Genomic DNA, 20,967 nt, shown 5'->3' on the forward strand with positions numbered 1-20,967 from the left:
GAAGTCACCCTACCTGGCCTGAAAGTCGGGCAAGAGTTGTGATGCATTTTCCTGGGCTTTTCTCATATGCCAAAGCACGAGCTAAAAAGGTCGGGTCTTCCTGCATTTACTCATGTTGTGTGAGCACAGCTCAGGCGGGTACCATGGATAAACTCTTCCTCAGTGCAAACCAACGTTCAACAGAGTCCACCATTCAGAACTCTTTCTGCAAACACACTTGTCCCTTTAGAAGAGTTACCCGATTTCCTTAGTTCTTCACGGCGATAGCTGGGCATGAGCCTGACAGCACACGTGCCCGTCTGAAAGGCACAAGAGCAGCCAGCTTGGGAAGAAGTGAAGAGGTGATGGAAAAGACCTATGGGGGCTTTCAAATGCCTCCTCACCCCCACACCCCTTTATTCTAGCATCGTCTGACAACACTTGCAATATTACTGTACTACATCTATTAAAATAGATTATTATAATATTATAATTATAATTATATTATATAATATCATTATAAATAATATAAAATTATAATATTATATTATAATATTATGATATATTAATATAATATAATTAATATTAATAATATAATAATATTATTATAATATTACATCTACTAAAAGTTGTAATGGAAGATGAAGGTTTACATTCAAGACTGCGTGTAATTACAACATGACAACTCCCAGACCTTCAAAGTTCTGCGATGACATCATACACAAACTGTAATTTTGGAAAAATACTGTCAACAGGCAACACCAACTTCTTTTAGAGCCTGATCCAGTTAATTCCCACTTGCAAAGTGCAGCAACTGACAACTGTTTTGGACAAGTGTATCTACAGGCAGTACATGGACATCTCCTGGCTTCACATCGGACTGTCCACTTCATGAAACACAGCTCCTTCGTGAGTGTGTTTACTATGAGCTGCAGAACTGTTACTTCACCTAGGGTATATGGTGTATGACTGTAGTACACACACACTTTTGGTTCCAGATGGACTTCCTTTGACAAAGTGTCAAAATAGTCTGTTTTTAAAGCTCATCTTCTCTCTGTTGCTCTCTATAGAAAGAGCTGAGAGCTAATACCAGAGGGAAGCACAACTCACTGTGCGAAGCTACTTCCATGAGAATAAAAAAAATGAAAGCCTACAAGCCTAGAGGAAAATACAGGCTTACCTCTGCCTGTGAATGACCGTATAGCGTACGTGAAATCAATGTTAACGCTTCCTGCATTTTCTGCTTTCTTAAAGACAATGCCAAGAACCCACATTGTCACATAGCCTCTCCTAGCCGTTCCACAGCACGGCTGTTTCCTTCCAAGTGTAACGAGGTCTTGACCTAATTTGCCTTGCCTTGTTCATAGGCATTGTCAACTTCCCCGTCACAAGTAAAATATTCATAATTAGTATTTCCCTTCCTATGATATCATTTCCGTAACAAATACAGAAGAAAGCCTATGTTTAATAGCTTTGCATTACATCTAAATCAAAACAGCAACTTCCTACATCTTTTACCTATTGCATTGTACAACCTGCGCTTGAGAAAGTTTGCACAAAACAAGAATGGCTTTTAGAGCTTGCTAGCATTCGAGATCTTTCCAGTGCGCAGAAGGCCACCATCTGCCTTTCACTGCCCCATTCTCCCGACAGAGGCGATAACTGGAGAGTGACATCAAGGACAATGTCCGTTGGATCTATCAGATATTACTAATATCCAGTTCTTTTAGTCAACACTAGATATTTCTCAGTTGCCTGCATGTATTACTGAAAATTGGATCTCCCAACTTCAAAGGTGAGGAAAATGGCACTTGGAGAGTTTTACTGAAAGAGTGATTATGTCCAAAAGAATCTGTCCCCCTTTTGGAATTTAAGAGAAATGAATGAAAATCTTATTTCTCTCTCAAGTGTAGCAGACTGCCAGGCATATAGCAAGAAGGGCTGTTAAGAGAGAAAGGAGCACACATGGCATGCTACCTCTTCATCCATCAGCCTTCTGTTGAAATGAGAAGTCTGTTGCAGTTTAATATTTTGCCAAGTCTTGCTACGATTTGTCCACCACAGTGAACAGCTCCAACATATTTCTGTTCTGACAGATCCTAATTTTATACAAGAAGTTAACTGAGGTGGATTTGTTCTGGGTTTTGTCACTTATTCGTAGCTTTACAAGGCTGCAAGCCATTTCCCTGGCATGTGCTGCGAGACAACGGGTAAGTTTACACAATTCCAGTTCAGGGAGTTGCCTTCAGCCATCAGGGCAGTGTAGGAGCATTCACTGTGAATGCATTTCTCCAACTCATGAGGTCAGCTTGTGTCATGGTTTTACCCCAACCAGCAACTGAGCACCACACAGCCGCTTGCTCACTCCCCCACAGCGGGATGGGGCTGAGAGTCGGAAGAGTCACAGTGAGAAAACCCGTGGGCTGAGATAAAGACAGTTCAATAAGTAAAGCAAAAGCCGTGTGCACAAGCAAAGCAAAGCAAGGAATTCATTCCTCACTTCCCATGGGCAGGCAGGTGTTCAGCCATCTCCGGGAAAGCAGGGCTCCATCACGCGTAACGGTGACTTGGGAAGACAAACGCCATCACTCCAAATGCCATCACCCCCCTGTCCTTCCTCTTCCCCAAGCCCTTTATAAGCTGAGCATGACATCATATGGTATGGAATGTCTCTTAGGTCAGTTGGGGTCAGCTGTCCCGGCTGTGTCCCCTCCCAACTCCTTGTGCACCCCCAGCCATCCATTGGAGGGGCGGTGTGGGGAGCAGGAAAGGCCTTGACACTGTGTAAGCCCTGCTCAGCAACAACAAAAACATCTCTCTGTAACAAAAACAACTCTATGTTATCAACACTGTTTCCAGCACAAATCCCAAACACAGCCCCAGACTGGCTGCTGGGAAGACAATTAACTGTGTCTCAGCTGACACCAGGACAGCTCATGATCCAGCCTCTGGTCCACAGCAGCAGCCAGACCGACCCTGACCGAGTGGAGATTTTCCAGCAGTGGCCAGAAGGGTGGTCAAGGCCTGGAGCACATTATGTCCAATGAGAGGCTGAGAGAGCTGCCCTGTTTTGAGAAAGCCCTCAGAGCCAAACACTGGAGCCAGGGCCCAGGGGAGATGGTGGGATCTCAGCCAGTGGAGATATTCCAAATTTGTTGAGACAAGGCCCTGAGCACCTGATCTATCAGGAGCTGTCTGAGGAGGGGTTTGGACTAGAGCCCAGTGAAATGATTGTCCTTTTTCAAATAGTCTTTCTGTGTGCCAGCCTTTCTGCAACACTGGCAGCTCCCACCCAGCTGAAATCACTTTGGGAGACGATGGTTCCCCTTTTGTACCCAGAAGAACCATAGTGTGAGGACATCCCCCAAGGCTCACATGTGCAGCCAGCACAGCGTGAGGCACTCATCCCCAGGGAAGCATTCCTGGGCTGGTGCTCAGAACCTGCTGTGGGCTGAGGACCATCACAGCCCATCGCCAAGGGCAGCCTGTCCAGGATCTCCTGGGACTGTGCAGGCAGGCCATGGTGACCACCTCCAGCAGAGACACCCACGGCAGGTCCCTGCATGGGCTCAGAGCAGGGCACATGGAGACACCCAGCAGCCAGCGCAGAGGCACTGTGGCAATGCCTATAGGCTGACAGTGGGCTGAAGAGCGTGGGGCAAGAAGAGGAGACCTCCTCAGCTGGGCTGGCCAAGCCCTGCTGCCCAACATGGCCCCCCAGCCCTGAAGTGCAGGCACTACTTTCCAGTCCAGCCCATCTCCTCCCCCTCTCCCCCACCTTCCCTGCCCTCTCCCCAGCGCAGCCCAGCAGAGCAGCCCAGTCTGGGCTGGCAGTCTGGGCTGCTGCAGAGCTCTGGGCACTCAGCCCACAGCCCCAGCCCCTCGGAAGGGCACAGCAGCTGCTGGGAGGCAGAGGGGGGGCTCAGCCTCCCCATCGGCCCCAGGCCTGCAGCTGGCCCCAAGTGCCAGCGCAGGCCACTCCCTCTCGGCCTCTCCTGCATTGACGCTGCAGGGGATCCCCAGCCCTGACCGCCTTTGCCCCACTCTGCCTCCCCGCCAGCCCTGCTCCCCAGGACACCAGCAGAGTCCTGGCCCTGCGGCTCCTCAGGCACCTCCTGCATCTCTCCACTCTCCTGCCCTGTGCCTGCTGCATCTTCACGGACTCCCACAGCACTGCAGAGTCTTTCTGTGGGGGTACCTGGAGCGAGTGCTCTGCCCTGGGGGGACTTCATCTCAGGGTCTTTCACCTTCTGAGTCTCCATTCACTTCCCACCCCAGAGTACCTGCAGTGTCCCCATCCTCTCCTGACCACGCCAGATTCCTTTCCACTCTGCCATCAGGCCCGTCATACCTGCGACAGCATGAGGAAGGTGACTGGGAGCTTGCGCACCATTTCCAATGCCCCTGGACACCAAGACGAGAGCCTTCAACTAAGTGCTTGGTGTCTAACAGTGACACCATGAGATTATTTCCCCAAAGAGAAGGAGAAAACCAGGCGGAAGAGACTTGGAAAGTCCAATTCCTCTGGCTTGTTCTTAGCCACAACTGTATGAAGGAGAGCCCAGGCTGCAGGCACCTCCCTCAGGAGATCCCCTTTTATTGCAGAGAGGCTATTAGGAAGGCAAAAGGTGACACATGGTTCTTCAAGGATCAGACACAACAGGACAGCACCTCAAGAGAAGTGCTATGAACCCAAGCAATTACTTCTAACGATGATGATAAGAGAAAAAAAAACCCAGAGTACTGGCCTAAAATATACCCTGGGCACTCTGCAGAGAAGGGGAGACAAATTACAGTTGGTGGTGCAAGGTCCATTGGATGAGTTTCCTCAGGGCCTCCTTGAGCTCCTGGTTCCTCATGCTGTAGATGAGGGGGTTCACTGCTGGAGGCACCACCGAGTACAGAAATGCCACCACCAGGTCCAGGGATGGGGAGGAGATGGAGGGGGGCTTCAGGTGAGCAAAAAATGAGGTGCCGATGAATAGTGAGACAACAGCCATATGAGGGAGGCACATGGAAAAGGCTTTGTGCCGTCCCTGCTCAGAGGGGATCCTCAGCACGGCCCTGAAGATCTGCACATAGGACAGCACAATGAAAACAAAACACAGTAAGAATAAACAGGCACCAACCACAATAAGCCCAACTTCCCTGAGGTAGTAATGTGAGCAGGAGAGCTTGAGGATCTGGGGGATTTCACAGAAGAACTGGTCCAGGGCATTGCCCTGGCAGAGTGGTATAGAAAATGTATTGGCCATGTGCAGCACAGCATAGAGAAACCCAGTGCCCCAGGCAGCTGCTGCCATGTGGACACAAGCTCTGCTGCCCAGGAGGGTCCCGTAGTGCAGGGGTTGGCAGATGGCAACGTAGCGGTCATAGGCCATGACTGTGAGAAGATAAAATTCTGCTGAAATCATGAAGATAAGAGAAAAGAACTGGGCAGCACATCCTGTGTAGGAGATGGCCTTGTTGTCCCAGATTAAGTTGGCCATGGCTTTAGGGACAGTGGTGGAGATGGATCCCAGGTCGAGGAGGGAGAGGTTGAGGAGGAAGAAGTACATGGGGGTGTGGAGGTGGTGGTCGCAGGCGATGGCAGTGATGATGAGGCCATTGGCCAGGAGAGCAGCCAGGTAGATGCCCAGGAAGAGCCAGAAGTGCAAGAGCTGCAGCTCCCGTGTGTCTGCGAATGCCAGGAGGAGGAACTCAGTGATGGAGCTGCCGTTAAACATTTGTTCCCTCTGCACACGAGGGCCTGTCCAAGGGGGAGAAACGCAGTGAAGAGTTAGGACGGACACCTGTGAGCAGAACCTATTCCATTCATCACAGTAAGCAACCACAAGTGTCCTCTGTCTGTCTGCACACAGATCCTGGCATGATCCTTGGTTTGTGCTGGCTGAGGGTGCAATGCAGAGCAGGGGCCTCTTCTATGGGCTCCAGAGGAGTCAGTCCTGCTGTGCAGCAACAGGCAGAGAGGAAACAGGAGTGATCACAGGTTAAATCTACCCGTGATATAAGAGAGATTTGACCATTGTCTCTCCCAATTCACCTGAGTGCAGAACAGAACTGTGGGGGTTTGTTTTGTTGATTTTTCTCCTGTTACCCCTTTCCCACCTGAGGAGGAGGCTGAGGTGAGTGAAGGGACTTTATCAGGTTCCTTGAAGAGGTGTTGACCAATGGCTGTCATGCTGTCAGTGTCTCGCACTGTGGTGCTACCCTGAGAGCTCCATGACCATATTTCTGCACCACCACCACCACAAGAAACGGGAAAAGCACAGACTTCAGAAATCACCTTACCTTCCAGGTAGCCCCTGCCTTGATGTGCTTCTTGAGAAGTCCCCTGGGACATGTGCTGGGAGTGATCTGGAGCTGTGAGCAGCCCTGACCCACACAGCACCCTCTTGACATCAGAAGGACCCTGCCCTGCTCTTCCAGGGGGTCGCTCCTTCCACCCACAGCTTCTCCCTGCAGTGCCCTGGGCAGCTCCCCGGGCAGGCTGAGGGCTGACCCGGGCAGGCGGCAGAGTCCCTGCCCCAGCACACAGCCCCTGGGCTGCAGGGACCCTGCTCTGAAGGACACAACTGGGCACCCCTGGCTGCACACCCACCCTCACACCCTGCAGCCAACCCCGGGACAAGGCAGCCGTCATGCTCTGTCCCTCTGACCGTGCTGCAGGGAACCCTGCGCTGGAGGATGCCCTTACCTTCTACACCGGAGAAAGGTCCCATAGGCTGTGACCTGTGACAGCTTGAGGAGAACCCTTCAGGAACTGCAGTGGCACTTGCCTGCACCCAGAGACTTACTGTGTAGAGGGCTCTGAAGATTTCTCCTTCCCTGAGCTCTCAGCATCCTCCCACTCTCTGCCTCACTCCTCTCCCAGCGCCCTCAGCCCTGCTGTGCTCTGCAGAGGAGCTGCTCCTGGCCAGAGATGTCTCTCTGCAGCACTGCCCACTTGCCATGAGCTCCCTTTGTCCCAGGAGAGCAGCAGCAGAGGACCAGCCCAAGGTGGCATGTTAATGACCCCTCTGGTGGGTTTGGGGATGAGTCCATGAAGCTCAGACCCTGAGAGGAAGCTGATGAAACCTCCCAAGAAGTCAAACTCAGATGTAAACTCCAAAGTTTCTCAGAGGGTTAATGGGTCCCCCTGAGGGACATTACCAACAAAGCCTCCCCAGGGGCTCGTTAGAGCAGGAAACTGGAAGCAATAATGACAAGTAGACAAAACCAATGTCAAGGTGGCTCTGATGCTGAGTAACCTGGAAGTGTTAAATGAAGCCAGATGGACAAGCCCTGACCCCCAGCCCCTTGGAAGGGAGACCCTGTCCCTCACATGTTGCTCAGGGCTCTTCCTGGGGCAGTGGGATGTGGGGATGTGCAATGCCTGGCATGACCCTTCTGGGTGGAGCAAGGAGGTCATGAGTTCTTCCTGAATCAATTGAAGGCACCTTCTGGTAGGCCCTGACTGCAGAGACAATAGCCATAGCCATGGTGATGCAGAGGTCATCTGTGGTTGGGGTCTTTCAGCCTTGCCACAGCCCTCAGCAGTGTCCAATACAGCCTGCCCTACAGTGTCCCACACCTGCACCTCTTTCTTTGAAGACACCCAATCCTTTTTTCCATTTCACCCCAATATCTCACTGGCCTTACTGATATCGCTCCATCCTCCCTGGCTGTTCCTTGAAAGAGAAAGCCATGGGCTGGTCCAGACTCCCTCTGGGCACCCTATTCTATGTCAGCACTGCCCTTGGAGGCACATTTCCTTCTCCTCATTTCTCGTCTCAGCCTCCCAAGCCACACTTTGTGGTGCTCTTCCTTTTTCCTGCTTTTTTTTCCACTATGAAGAAAAGCTCCAGCATCTTTGACAGCATCCTTCAAGTAGCTGCAGGTTGTGAGTGTGGTGCTCTGAGCCTCCGCTTCAGCAGCCTGAAGAAGCTCAGGTCCTTCAGCCTCCCCAGACAGGGCATGTGCTTGAGGCCCCACGTCCTATATTGGCCATCCTCCTCAGGACTCTCTCCATTCCTCCCCATTTGACTACAACAGGAAGCTCCACAGAGGGACACACGGGTCCAGGCTTATTCTTCCCCCCAGTGCAGGACTGGCCACTTCTCCTTGTAACATTTCAAGAGGTTTCTGTTCTCTAAATCCCAGAGTTTCTCAAGGTCCCCCAGACTGAAGCTCAATATTTGTGTGCAGATGGTCACCGTGATGGTGGTGTCCCTCACAAGGTAACAGCACGGGGAGTTGCAGGGTAATACAAATAGTAGAAGGTGGTGCTACTTTAATGCAATTTCCTTCCAACATAGGATTATCCATGGTGACCATCTCAGAAACAGCTTCAAAGCCAGCAAAGCCAGGGCCAGTGAGGAAAGAGTGAACAGAGGTGGGCTGTTAGTGTGGGAGGGTACAAGAAGGATCAAAGGGAAGAGAAGAGGGAGAAAGGAAATAGACGGTGAAGCAGAACACTAGATCAAGGCTGTTTTGGGGGTACCTGCCATGCAGCTCTGCATGTGAGCAGCAGTGAGTGGTTTGGGACAGGAATGACACAGATGACCTGACCAAACTTAGTCTGACTTTCCTCATGGTCATGGGGAACCTGAGTGCTTTCCTTACCATGGAGAAGGGAAGACCTGTGGTGGAAGGAAATGGACAGTCATTCGTGCTGGGAAGGGACCCTAGGAGGTCTCGAGGCCAATGTGCATCACACAGCAAGGGCAGCTATCAGGTCACACCAGGTTGCTCAGGGATTTCTTCATGTTGCCTTTGAACTCTTCCAGGGACTGACACAGCACAACATCACTGCTCCAGTGCTTCACTCACTTCATGGCTAAACAGTTTTTCCTCACACAGAACAGGGAAAAGCCTGGATCTGTCTTGCTGATGACCTCCTGGTAGTGGTATATGGGTCATTTTCAGTTCTTCCCAAAGCCCTCTCTTCTCACCATTGAACAACCCCACCTCTCTCAGCCTCTCATACTGGTAAGGCCAACCTTACAAATGCATGCCTGAGAGGTTTAGGGCTCTTCCAATTCTACTGGATTTTATTGGGTTGGCAAGGGACCTCGGGGATGTTGGAATATCATCACCCTCATGCCATCCCTTCCTGCATGTGTCACTCTCATTTGTCACCCTGTTGCAAGGCATGGCTGTCGCAGGCTGTAAGGAGAGCCTGTTCTGTCTGAAGAAACTGTCATCCACAACGAACCACTGAACTTTGAATGTTTCAGGCCCTAGTGGCAACATGAGACCACTGTGAGGGTCTAGCTCTGTGAGCATACACATACAATGTGCCTATATAGGTGCCCATTTCACACTAACATATCCTAGCACACAAACAGCCCAATCCTCAGTCACCCTTTCTTCACTGGCCCTGCATTAGCTTCCTTTTTACCCTCATTTGGTATTTTGGAGATGGCTGTCATGGTAATGCCTTCCTGGTTCATTAATTCCATAGAACTAGAACCTCCTTCTGTTATCTGCAGCATCCTGCAACTCCTCCTGCTGTTACCTTGTGGGAGACACCACCATCAGGGTGAGCCACTTGCACACAAAAATTAAGGGCTGCCTAAAAGGAGTGTCAGTCCAGGGGGACCTTGTGAAACTCTGGGGCTTGGCCTGGGTTTGAGGAGGAGAAGGAGAAGTGGGCAGTTCTGCATCAGGAGGAAGAACAGCCCTATAGACCAGGGCTAGCTGTGACCTGACTGGCTGAGCTGTGATCCTGAGAAAATCCTGGGTCCTGCAGTGGCCCCCCACACACAGGTGTGTCCCAGGGTGTGGCTCCCCGTTTTGGAGGAGTGGGGAGGCACTGGAGAGTGCCCAGAAGAGGTCTGCCAAGGTGGGGTGCAGGGCACATGCCCTGCATGTGGAAGCTGAGGGACATGGGCTTCTTCAGCCCTTTGGCCCAGTGGTGGAGAGGCTCCGGGAAGTACAGGAGTAGCCATAGAGTGGTTGAAGTGTGGTTCCAGAGCTGGAGGAGCTTTTCTTCATAGTGGGAGACAGCATGGGAAAGAAATCATACCAGAAATGGAGGGTTGGGATGCTTAAAGTGGACACAAGGAGAAAGAAATGTCCCTCCGAGGGCAGCGCTGTGGTATAATCAGACCCCCCGAGGGAGCCTGGCTCAGTCCATGGCTTTGTGTTTCAAGGCATACCTCGCAGGGATGGAGAGATAGCAGTCAGGGGAATGAGTTGCTCAGGTCAGAGCAGGGTGGAGAAGCAGAGTGGATGTCTGCAGCATGCCGGGAACTAGGGACAGGTGTGGGACACTGTAGGACAGCCTGTGGTGGAGACAATCTAGGGCTGTGCAAAGCTGAAACCCTGCAACAGATCTGAGGTCTTTGCCTCCTTGGCCATGGCTGTTGTCTCTGCCACTGATGCCAGTGAGGAAACACCTTACCCTTAGGGCACTCGGGCCTCATGGCCTCCTCATCCCCACCCAGGAGCCTGGCAGATGTCATTCCACAGCCTTGCTCCAGGCATTGCACATCCCCACACCCCACTGCCCCAGGAAGAGCCCTGAGAAACATGTGTGTGAGGGACAGGATCTCCCTTTGCCAGGGGCTGGGGGTCAGGGCTTGTCCGTTTGGCTGGATGCAAAGATTCCAGATATCCTCAGCATCAGAGCCACCTTTACATTGTCTTGGCCTTCCTGCCATTATTGCTTCCAGTTCTCTGCTCTAACGAGCCCCTGGGGAGGCTTTGTTGGTAATGGTTCTCAGGGGCACCCATTAACACTCTGAGAAACTTTGGAGATTGTGTCTGAGTTTGACTTCTTGAGAGGTCTCTTCAGCTGCTGCTCCATGCCTGAGGTTCATGGACTCATCCCCAAACCCACCAGAGGGGTCATTAACATGCCACCTTGGGCTGGTCCTCTGCTGCTGAGCTAGTCCAGGCTTCTGGGACAGAGGGAGCTCATGGCAAGTGGGCTGTGCTGCAGAGGGACATCTCTGGCCAGGAGCAGCTCCTCTGCAAAGCGCAGCAGATGTGACACATCGAGGGTTACTCAGCCTCAGAGCCACCTTAACATTGCCTTTGCCTACCTGTCATCACTGCCTCTAGTCTTCTGCTCTAACCAGCCCCCAGGGTGGCTTTGTCAGTGATGGATCCCAGTGGGACCCATTAACACTCCCTGAAACTGTAGGCATTGCTTCTGACAGTGACTTCTTCAGTGGTTTCCTCAGGCTTCTCTCAGTGTCTTAGTTCCTGGTCTCAGCATCAAATACACCAGGGAGCTCATTAAAATGCACCAAGCCATGTCTCCTCCTGTTATTTTCTGCAAGTCTTCAAGACTTACACAACTAATTGGAGAGGTCTCCAGGGTGTATGTGAAGTCAAAGATTTCAAAGAATTCAGTGAGCCCTACAAAAAGGAGTATTTTTGATTTTTAAGAGCTTGGGTTTGGTTAGAGGTTTTTTTGTTGGGTTTTTGGGGATTTTGTTTGTTTGTTTGTTTGTTTGTTTGTTTGTTTTTAATTTACAGAAGAAGTTATAGTAGCATTCTCCAGTCCATATTGGGCAAGGGGGTCTCCTAATGAAGTCAGGATGGGTAGGAAGAGCTCCTCATTGAGGACAGGCACTGCATGGACAACCTTCCTCATCACCTCCCCAGCCCTGCCATCTCTCTCATGGGCCACCTGGGACTTGCATCACTTCTCCTCACATCACACTTCTCACCCAAGTCTGCAGCTGGAGGTTACAGCTCCTTTGCACCAACTCCCACCTGCTTTCCTTAGGGACCTGGCTGCACACAGGCACAGCCGCGTTGCTCTGCATGGCAAACACACAGAAGGAAAGCAGGGTGAAGTTTCATAAACAATAACCCACGCTCCTCAACTTCAAGCCAAGTCCAAGCTGCCTCCAATGAGGTTCACCATCCACAGGGAACAGCCCCACCAGAGATGTTTGAGAGAGAGAGATTGGACAGGATAGCTATAACCCCAGTGAAGGAGTTGGCTGAAGAGATAATTAGGCTGCTGAAAGTGGAGTCCATGCGACCTGGGAATGCACCAGAAAGAGAAACTCCTTGCTGTTCATGAACACCAGGAATGCATTTAGTCATGGGTGGCATTCAGCTTCCCTGATTCATAAAAATTCCATGTAGGAGCTTCAGGGTCCAGACCATGGCCTTTGAGGTGGATAAGGGAGGATGCAATGAGCTTTAGGTGTAATGGAGAGCTGAGGCAGTGCCTCCCAGCCTACCAGGCTGGAGGAGATGTTTTTCTTAGTTGTCTTTGCTGGTCACAGGAGGATTTGTACCCCATAAACATCTGTTCTCTCATCTGCTGATAAGATATTGGACAAGAGATTTAAGGATGATAAGATCATTGAGTTTCAAAGTAGATGTTGAGAAGTCTATAGAAAAACTCTCTAATCCAAGACAGGCCAGGTAAATGGTCAGACCTGGTTCCACAGGTCTTTGTCCACCTGGGTCTTGAAAACCTGCAAGGACAAAGGACTTTACAATCTCTCACGGTGATCAATGCTTGTTCCAATGCTTGGCTAGCCTCATGGTGAAAAAGGTGAGATCCCCCTTGCTTTGAGGTCTCAGCCATCCCTTCTCCAGGCTGAAGGAGCCCAGCTTCATCAGCCTTTCCTCACAGAGACACTGATCCAGCCCCCTGACCATCTCAAGGCCCTTCACTAAACCCACTCCAGATGGTCAACACCTTTCCATTCTTGGGGTTCCCAAAAGTGGACACAGTGTTCTGGATGTGGACTAGAAACTTTCCACATAGAGAGGGTAAATCCCTACCCTCCATCTCCTGGCCATGCTGCTGGTCACACAGCGCAGGGCACTGCTGCCCTCCCTTGCTGCCAGGGCACACGGCTGCCTCCTGTCCAGCTCCCTGCCCACCAAGACCTTTCCCACAGAGCTGCTCCCCAGCCAGGCAGTCCCCAGCCTGTGCCATTGCCAGCGTGAGTCCCCTGCAGGGGCAGAACCTGGCACTTGTCCTTGGGGGGTTTCATGAGGTTCCTCTCAATACCTGCTCTCCTCCTCCTTCAGCCCTTTCACTGAGCAGAGGCCTGGCAGAACTTTTGAGCACAGTCTAAGGCAAGGAAGGCGTTGAGTCACTCAGCCCCACCTGTGTCTGCTGTTACGACCCCCCTCATCATTCAGCAGCATGTTCCTTGTTCAGCCTTTTACTTCAAACACAGTGGCTGAAGCTCTTCATTTTGCTCTTGATGGTGCCTGCAGCCCCCATCAGCTCCAGCCGAGCTCTGGCTTTCCTAAACACATGCCCACACACTCAGGTCATCTTTCTAAATTCCTCCTTCATAGCCTGTCCCGGCTTCCACCTCCTCATCGTTGTGTTGTGGCTCCCATCCGTGACCCATCCCTGCCCCTGTGCAGCCCCACTGCCCCACACATGCCCCCAGGGCCCCCATCATCAGACACTGCACAGGACAGGGTGTGTTTGGGGCAGGGATGCGTCCTCCACCACAAGTGCCCATGCCAGACCTCAGTGTCCATCCTCAGCAGCCCTCCTTCTTCTGCAGCCAAGCAGTGCCCAGCCCCAGCCAAGCCCCAGCTATGTCCCATGCACGGGTTCCCAGACAGCCCTGCTCGGGGCTCTGCCAAGGTCTGGGCAAGGCAGGAGGCTGGGGCAGGGCTGGCTGTTTCCCCAACACAGGCACCAAGACCAACAGCAGGAAGGAGATGGCCACAGAGCCCAACCACCAAGAACTGGGGGAGTGACCAGGGCTGGAAATGGCTGATGGGAGAGGCTGGGGGGTGATGAATGCCCTGGGGCACCTTCTCGCTCTCTCCATGCCACCAAGAGTCCCGGCCAGGGGACAGAAGAGCCTGCTGCCAGTGGGTGCCTGCAGAAAGAGGTTTCCCTTTCTCATTGATTCCTCCTTTCAGGCACAGAAATGCTCCTTTGATCTCCTCCAGAGTCATCCCTGCTCTGCAGAGAGCCTTTCCCCAGGTGAGCATGTCTGTGCTGGCCTGGCCGGCCGTTCCTGGTTCCCTCCCCATGCTCCCTGCAGGGCCCCAAGCTGGTGGGGCTGCTCTGCAGAGCGAGGGGGCTGTGGTGCCCCGGGGCCATGGGGTGACCCTGATTGGCCATGCTGGTCAGGGTGGGAAGCAGAGCCAGCCAGAGGGGATCACAGCTGCTGAGCCCCTTTCCATCTTCCCTGATGGCTCAGAAGACAAGGACAGTGCTTGGCAGGACCATGGTGTGTCTCCAGTGGCACAAAGGGCAGGGGAGGGCTGCACTAGGTCCAGCCCACAGGGTTTCCATGATGGTGTGATGAACCACTGTCTAGACTTATGTCCCTTTGCCTTCTGGCTCCTCACAGCCTCTCCTGCCATTGCAGAGCCCTCGTTAGCCCATGGTCTCCTCAGGTTTGCCTTCTCCTCTGGGACGCTCCTCCTTGGATTGTCACTCATTTTATGAGGTGCCACTCTCTGCCACCTCCGACTCACACACTATTCCTGGAGATCCCCTCACTTCTCCTGGCAGATCTCCATTCTTCTCCAGGATGACATCTGCCATCAGCCCCACTGCAGGTGGGACAGCACCAGGTAGATAAGCCAAAGACCAGTTCTTGTCTGAATGGACATGTGCAACCAAGAAGGAAGGTCTTCATCCAGCCCTTGCTCCCTAACAGATCCCCCTGGGACTCTGAGCTTGTCCCCCTGAATCCATCAAGAACCCCAAAGAGCAAAAGTCCTTTGGAGGGAGCAGCTTCTTGGGTGTATTCCTGACAGCAGCTTTGGAAGGGGTGTCCAGCCTTCTGGCCGTGCCCTGAGGAGCCCTTCTGGTTATGGTGGTGCTAGCAGAGAGGCCAGCTCTGGCACGCTGCTCCACATGGCCTGCTCCTGCCTTCAGGCACAGGGATGCCACTGTAGAGACAGCAGGACTGTCACAAGTTACACGAGACCTTGGGGGTAACAGCAATGCCAGGACACAGCAGGACAGTGTGGAAGGGAGGAGAGAGCAGCCCTGTCCAGGCCGCGTCCTGCTGCTGGCCTTGGCCATGGCTCCAGGGCAGCAGCAGCCCCGACGTGAAGGCAGCGGACAGGGAGTGCCCGCTGAGGCAGCGAGGGGCAGCCCCAAGGGCAACCCAGGCTGCTGCTCCATGGGGCAGCTGGGCATTTGGCTCCTGAACCCTCCTGCATGCTGGGGCTGCTCCTCCAGCTCCAGAGGAGATGTGCACAGATGGGAGCTGAGAGAATTCCCACTGCTTTCTCCATGGAGTTTATCTAGACAGGCAGCCTGGACCCATATGTACATGAGGTGTTTGGGTCAAGTAAAAAGAGGTAACAGGCAAAGAATACTAATATCACAGGTATAAAATAAACAAAAATCCTAAGGAGAAAAGAAGAACACAAAAAAATACAGACCCATATGAAGAAAAGCTACTCCTGGCTCTTCCTGAAATACAGAGGGAGCCCTGGTGGGATAATGGGGGTCTTCTTGATCTGAAGTAGATTGTATTCAAATAGTTTCCACAGGGCATCTATGATTTCCTGGTTCCTCATGCTGTAGATGAGGGGGTTCACTGCTGGAGGAACCACCGAGTACAGAACAGTCACCACCAGGTCCAGGGATGGGGAGGAGATGGAGGGGGGTTTCAGGTAGGAAAATATGCCTGTGCTGACAAGGAGGGAGACCACGGCCAGGTGAGGTAGGCACATGGAAAAGGCTTTGTGCCGTCCCTGCTCAGAGGGGATCCTCAACACAGCCCTGAAGATCTGCACATAGGACAGCACAATGAAAACAAAACAGCCAAAACCTAAAAAACAGCTTAAAATAAGAAGCCCAACTTCCCTGAGGTAGGTGTCTGAGCAGGAGAGCTTGAGGATCTGGGGAACGTCACAGAAGAACTGTTCTACAGTATTACCATGACAGTGTGGTATAGAAAATGTATTGGCCGTGTGCAGTACAGCATTGAGAAACCCAGTGCCCCAGGCAGCTGCTGCCATGTGGACACAAGCTCTGCTGCCCAGGAGGGTCCCGTAGTGCAGGGGTTGGCAGATGGCAACGTAGCGGTCATAGGCCATGACAGTGAGAAGGGCGTACTCAGCTCCAAGCAGGAAGACAATCAGAAAGAGTTGAGCAGCACATCCTGCATAGGAGATGGACCTGTTGTCTGAGAGTGAGTTGGCCATCACTTTAGGGACCGTGATAGAGATGGTACCAAGGTCGAGGAGGGAGAGGTTGAGGAGGAAGAAGTACATGGGGGTGTGGAGGTGGTGGTCGCAGGCTATGGCAGTGATGATGAGGCCATTGGCCAGGAGAGCAGCCAGGTAGATGCCCAGGAAGAGCCAGAAGTGCAAGAGCTGCAGCTCCCGTGTGTCTGCGAATGCCAGGAGGAGGAACTCAGTGATGGAGCTGCCGTTGGACATCTGCTGTTTCTTCGCATGGGGGCCAGTTCTAATAACGAAAGGACAGGGAAAAGTTAGGACAGAATCCACTGAGCAAAACCACTCTCTTTTTCATAGAAACACCCCCCAATTGAAATACATTTCCTTTCTCTGGTTTGTGCTGGCTGAGTGTGTTGTGAGGAGCTGAGGAGTCAGCTGTGCTGAGCTGTAGTGGGTACATGGAGCTGGTTTGTGACAGCTCCAATATTCAAAACCCATGTCAGATGCAATCCACATTTACTGGAAAAATTCAATCTCTGATCTCACAACTCAGAAGAGTGTGGGCTGCAGAAGAGAGGCTTAGCATGCTAATATAAGTGTTTTCTGTGTTTTCATTTTCCACAATCACATCTGGGAATATTCTTCTGAGGGTTAGAAATGCTCATTTCATAATGGAAAATGGGAAGAGTCTTGAGACAGGACAGGCAAAAAGGCTCAGCTCTTTGTAGCTTAGTGCAGAGTCAGGAGAGATGCAGTGTCCATTAGACTGTCACCCAGCTGCCCTGCACTGTTGCTTCTGCTGCCTTGAAGATGATGACAAACAGAAATTACTTTTAAATAATCCCCCCCAAAAGACACTAAGGAGAGCAGGGGAGTCATGATTCAAAGGGCAGATCTGCAAACTCTTCTCTTTCCCAGCCCAGAGGTGGAGTTGTGATGGAGAGAGAAGGACACAGCCCCTCTCAGAGAGAAACAAAGGCCTCTGAGAGGAGAGAACTGACCTCCAAGGGAAAGCTCAGCACTCCCTGGGATCCTACAGCACAGCTGTGCTCTTCTGGGGCAGCTGCCAAGCCCAGCAGCACAGGCAAAGCAGACAGTCCGATGTCCTGAAGATGGGATGTCCTAAAGGCAGAGTCAGCTCATTGCTCAGCAGACAACGCCCAGCAGACATCTAGAGTGAGGGACCACAAGAGAGCAGCCTGAAGGCAGCCTAGCCCAGGGCTTGGCTGCAGTTTCCTCCCACTCCCTGCCCATGTCTCTGCTGCCTGGAGCTGTCCTTGCCAGGAGCTGGTGCTCTGCCCACACCTCTCCTCCCTGTCCCTGCTCACAGAGCCCATCCCACCCTCTGTGTGCTCAGCTCTGCCCTGCAGACCCCTCCTGGCACCAGGGCACTGCCCAAGGGGATCCCAATGCTCCTTGAGAAGTACCATGGCAAATGTCCCAGGGGCAATCTCAAGCTCTAATCAGCCCTCACAAACAAAGCACCCTCTCAAGAGCAGAAGGACCCTGCCCTGCCCTTCCAGGGGGTCGCTCCTTCCACCCACAGCTTCTCCCTGCAGTGCCCTGGGCAGCTCCCCGGGCAGGCTGAGGGCTGACCCTGGCAGAAGGCAGGGTCCCTGCCCCGGCACACAGCCCCTGGGCTGCAGGGACCCTGCTCTGCAGGACACAACTGGGTACCCCTGCCTGCACACCTGCATTCCCAGCCACTCAAACTTGCCTCTGCACAGGGAGTCCACCTGGCACATCCCAGCAGCTGTGGGCTCTGCCAGCTTGAGGAGATGCCTCCAGGAACCGCATCGGCATTGCCCTGCACCCAGAGACTTACCGTGTCAAGGGCTCTGAAGATTTCTCCTTCCCTGAGCTCTCAGCAAGCCTCCCATTTCCAACTGCCTTTAAGCTCTCTCTGCCTCGCTGTTCTCCCCTCGGTGCCTGCAGGCAGAGCCCTCAGCCCTGCTGGGCTCTGCAGAGGAGCTGCTCCTGGCCAGAGCTGTCTCTCTGCAGCACAGCCCACTTGCCATGAGCTCCCTCCGTCCCAGGAGACCAGAAGCAGAGGCCCAGCCCAAGGCGGCATGTTAATGACCCCTCTGGTGGGTTTGGGGATGAGTCCATGAAGCTCAGACCCTGAGAGGAAGCTGATGAAACCTCTCCAGAAGTCACAGTGCGATGCAAACTCCACAGTTTCTTGGAGCATTAATGGGTCCCCCTGAGGGCCATCCCTGACAAAGCAACTCTGGGGCTGGTTAGAGCAGGCAAGTGGAGGCAGTGATGACAGGTAGGCAAAGGCAATGGCAAGGTGGCTCTGATGCTGAGTAATCCTGGGTGTGTTTGATCAAGCCAAAGGGCCAAGCTGTGACCCCCAGCCCCTGGGAGGGGAGACCCTGTCCCTCACACACAGGGCTCAGGGCTCTTCCTGGGCCAGTGTGATGTGGGGATGTGCAATGCCTAGAGCAGGACTACCACACACTTTTTCTCAGGCTCACAGGTTGTGACAAGGGGGCAATGAAGTCCTGGTGCTCTAATGAGAAGATGTCTCCTCACAGGCATCACCTGCAGAGAGAACAGCCACAGCCCAGCAGACCAAGACCTTGGCTGTGTTGGGGGCTTTCAGCCTTACCACTGCCCCCAGATGTCTCCACCACAGCATGTCCTACGGTGTCCCACACCTGCACCTCTTTCCCTGCAGGCTCTTGACACCCAGCCTGCTTTCCAACTTGGGTGTCACCTGAGCGTCTTCCCACCCTTACTGATATCTCTCCATCCTCACAGACTGTTCATTGAAATGCAAAGCTCTGACTGATCCAGACTCTTGCTGGGTGGCCTCTTGTACCACAGAACTGCACTTGCAGGGACATTTCTTTCTCCTCGTGTCCCATCTCAACCTCCCAAGATGCACTTGGTGGCATCTTCTCTTTCTCATGATGTTTCCCAGTTTTCAGAAAATCTCCACCATCTCTGAAACCACCTTTCAAGCAGTCTCAGGCTACTCCTAGACTGCCCTGAGCCTCTCCAACACTGGGCAAAGGGGCCAAAGAAGCCCAGGTCTCTCAGCCCCTCCACACAGCCCATCTGCTTAAGGCCCCAAACTCCACCTGGCCACATCTCCTCTGGCCACTCTCCAGCTCCTCCCAGCTCCAGCAAAAGAGGGAGCCGAGAACTGGGACAAAGCCATGTGTGGGGGTCCCCACCAGTGCGGTGTCAAGGGCCAGAAGAACTGCCCTGCTCTGGGTGACCGTGCTCATCCTAATGCAGCCCCGTATGCAAGTGGCCTTCTTCACAGTGAGCAGAAACCCCTGGCTCGTCTGGTGTCCCTTGCAGTTGCCAGGCCCTTCTCCTCCTCAGAGTCCCTCCTCAGCACAGCAGGTCCCAGCTGGCCCTCATGTACACGTTGGTTCTTCTCCCTGAGGCCAGACTGGCCAATTCTCCTTGTCAACGTCACGAGGTTTCTTTTGGCCAAATCCCCGAGTTTCTCCAGGTCTCTCTCACAAGAGAACAGCATGAGGAGTTGCAGATCTCTACAGACCCAGGTAGGAATTGCCATGAAGAGAGTCTGCAAAACACCAAAGGAGGGTGCAAAGCAAACCAAACCAGGGTCAGTGGAGAAAGGAGAAAGGAGGGTGGGGCTGTTTGTACGCATGGTGATATTAGAGGAAAATGTATAGCTGTGTAGACACACAGACAACATGGATCCCTCCAGGAGCTGGTCTTAGACCTTCCGTCTATAGAGGAGCTGGCCCCAGGATCACCTCAGCTCCCCAGTTCCCCCATGTACAGACAGACACTCACGTACAAATGTCTCTCTCCAGCCCAGCAGCACAGCACCATTGAGGCTGGAAGGCAGCCACCTTCCACCTTCTCTGTGCTTCCTCTGCATGCTTGGTTTTTGTCAGGAGCTCCTTTCTCATCCATGCCTTCCTCTGGCCACCTTTTCTTGACTTTCTGCATTAGGCGCATCAAACATCTCTCTGCACCTCTCTTCTCTGCTGGGCCTTATCCCATGGGATTCTTTGAAGCATGGCGGCCAGGAGGTCAGCTTCTGCTCTCCTGAAGACCTGCTCTTGGCCTTCTTCCCTTCTCTCAGGATCCTACACTCTACTTTCTCACCCCTGAGTGTTACACCTCTGACCAGCTCTTCCTTCTTTGTAAGCATGAAGTCCTGCAGGGCATCTCATCTCTTCTTTTCTCCACTCTGCTCCCACCAGCGAGTAGCTTTGGGGACAGCAAGGGAACTTGCTAAAACTCTGGTGTGAACAGGAGTCAAATGGACAGTGACCTGTGGATAAGTTCACAGTGGGGGTACATCGGCTGAGGTGATGGTTGCCTTTGGAAAAGCCCCTGCCAGAACATGTACACACCAGTGACTGCACACCCAATAATCCAAAGCCCCTTTGACCTTTAATGGCTTGAGTGATTATAGCCCTGTTCTGCAGTTGGAGTAGATGGTCCCTTCCAGCTTGAACTCTTCTCTTCTCTTCTCTTCTCTTCTCTTCTCTTCTCTTCTCTTCTCTTCTCTTCTCTTCTCTTCTCTTTCTTCTCTTCTCTTAAGGTATTTCCTCCCTGTTTCAAATCTTTCACTTTTTCATAATCTTCTGAGATTCTTTCTGTTATACGCACTCTGTATGCACCCTCTCACTAGACAGAACAGGAATGACAATAAAAATTCTCCACCAGTTCTACCTGCCAAGGAACTGACTGTGATTATAACACTGAATTTACCCCACTCTGTTCTATCACTGGAGTACAAAAACTTACCTGGGACAGATGGCATCACTTCCCTCCACATCACTTAAAGCTCTGCTCATCTGTTGTTTAAGTCTAAACTGGTGTTGGGGGGGGGGTTGTTTGTTTGTTTGTTTCTTTTTCCTTCATAAAAGGAGATTTTGACCAGCTTTCTGAATGTCTCCTTCT

The 20,967-nt window shown here is 52.4% G+C and overlaps 1 protein-coding gene across 1 annotated transcript in view; it reads right to left on the reverse strand.

Moving 5' to 3' along the window:
- LOC129196850 (olfactory receptor 14A16-like) overlaps positions 1-16,323 on the reverse strand; it is a 30,032-nt gene extending 13,709 nt beyond the window's left edge. Inside the window, exon 1 of the mRNA XM_054804820.1 lies at positions 15,359-16,323. Within this exon, the coding sequence (XP_054660795.1) occupies positions 15,359-16,323 (965 nt within the window). The remainder of the gene's footprint in view (positions 1-15,358) is intronic.
- Between the last annotated feature and the right edge of the window lie 4,644 nt (positions 16,324-20,967).

The sequence above is a fragment of the Grus americana genome, chromosome 27 (genome assembly GCF_028858705.1).
Source record: "Grus americana isolate bGruAme1 chromosome 27, bGruAme1.mat, whole genome shotgun sequence".
Taxonomy (NCBI): Eukaryota; Metazoa; Chordata; class Aves; order Gruiformes; family Gruidae; genus Grus; species Grus americana.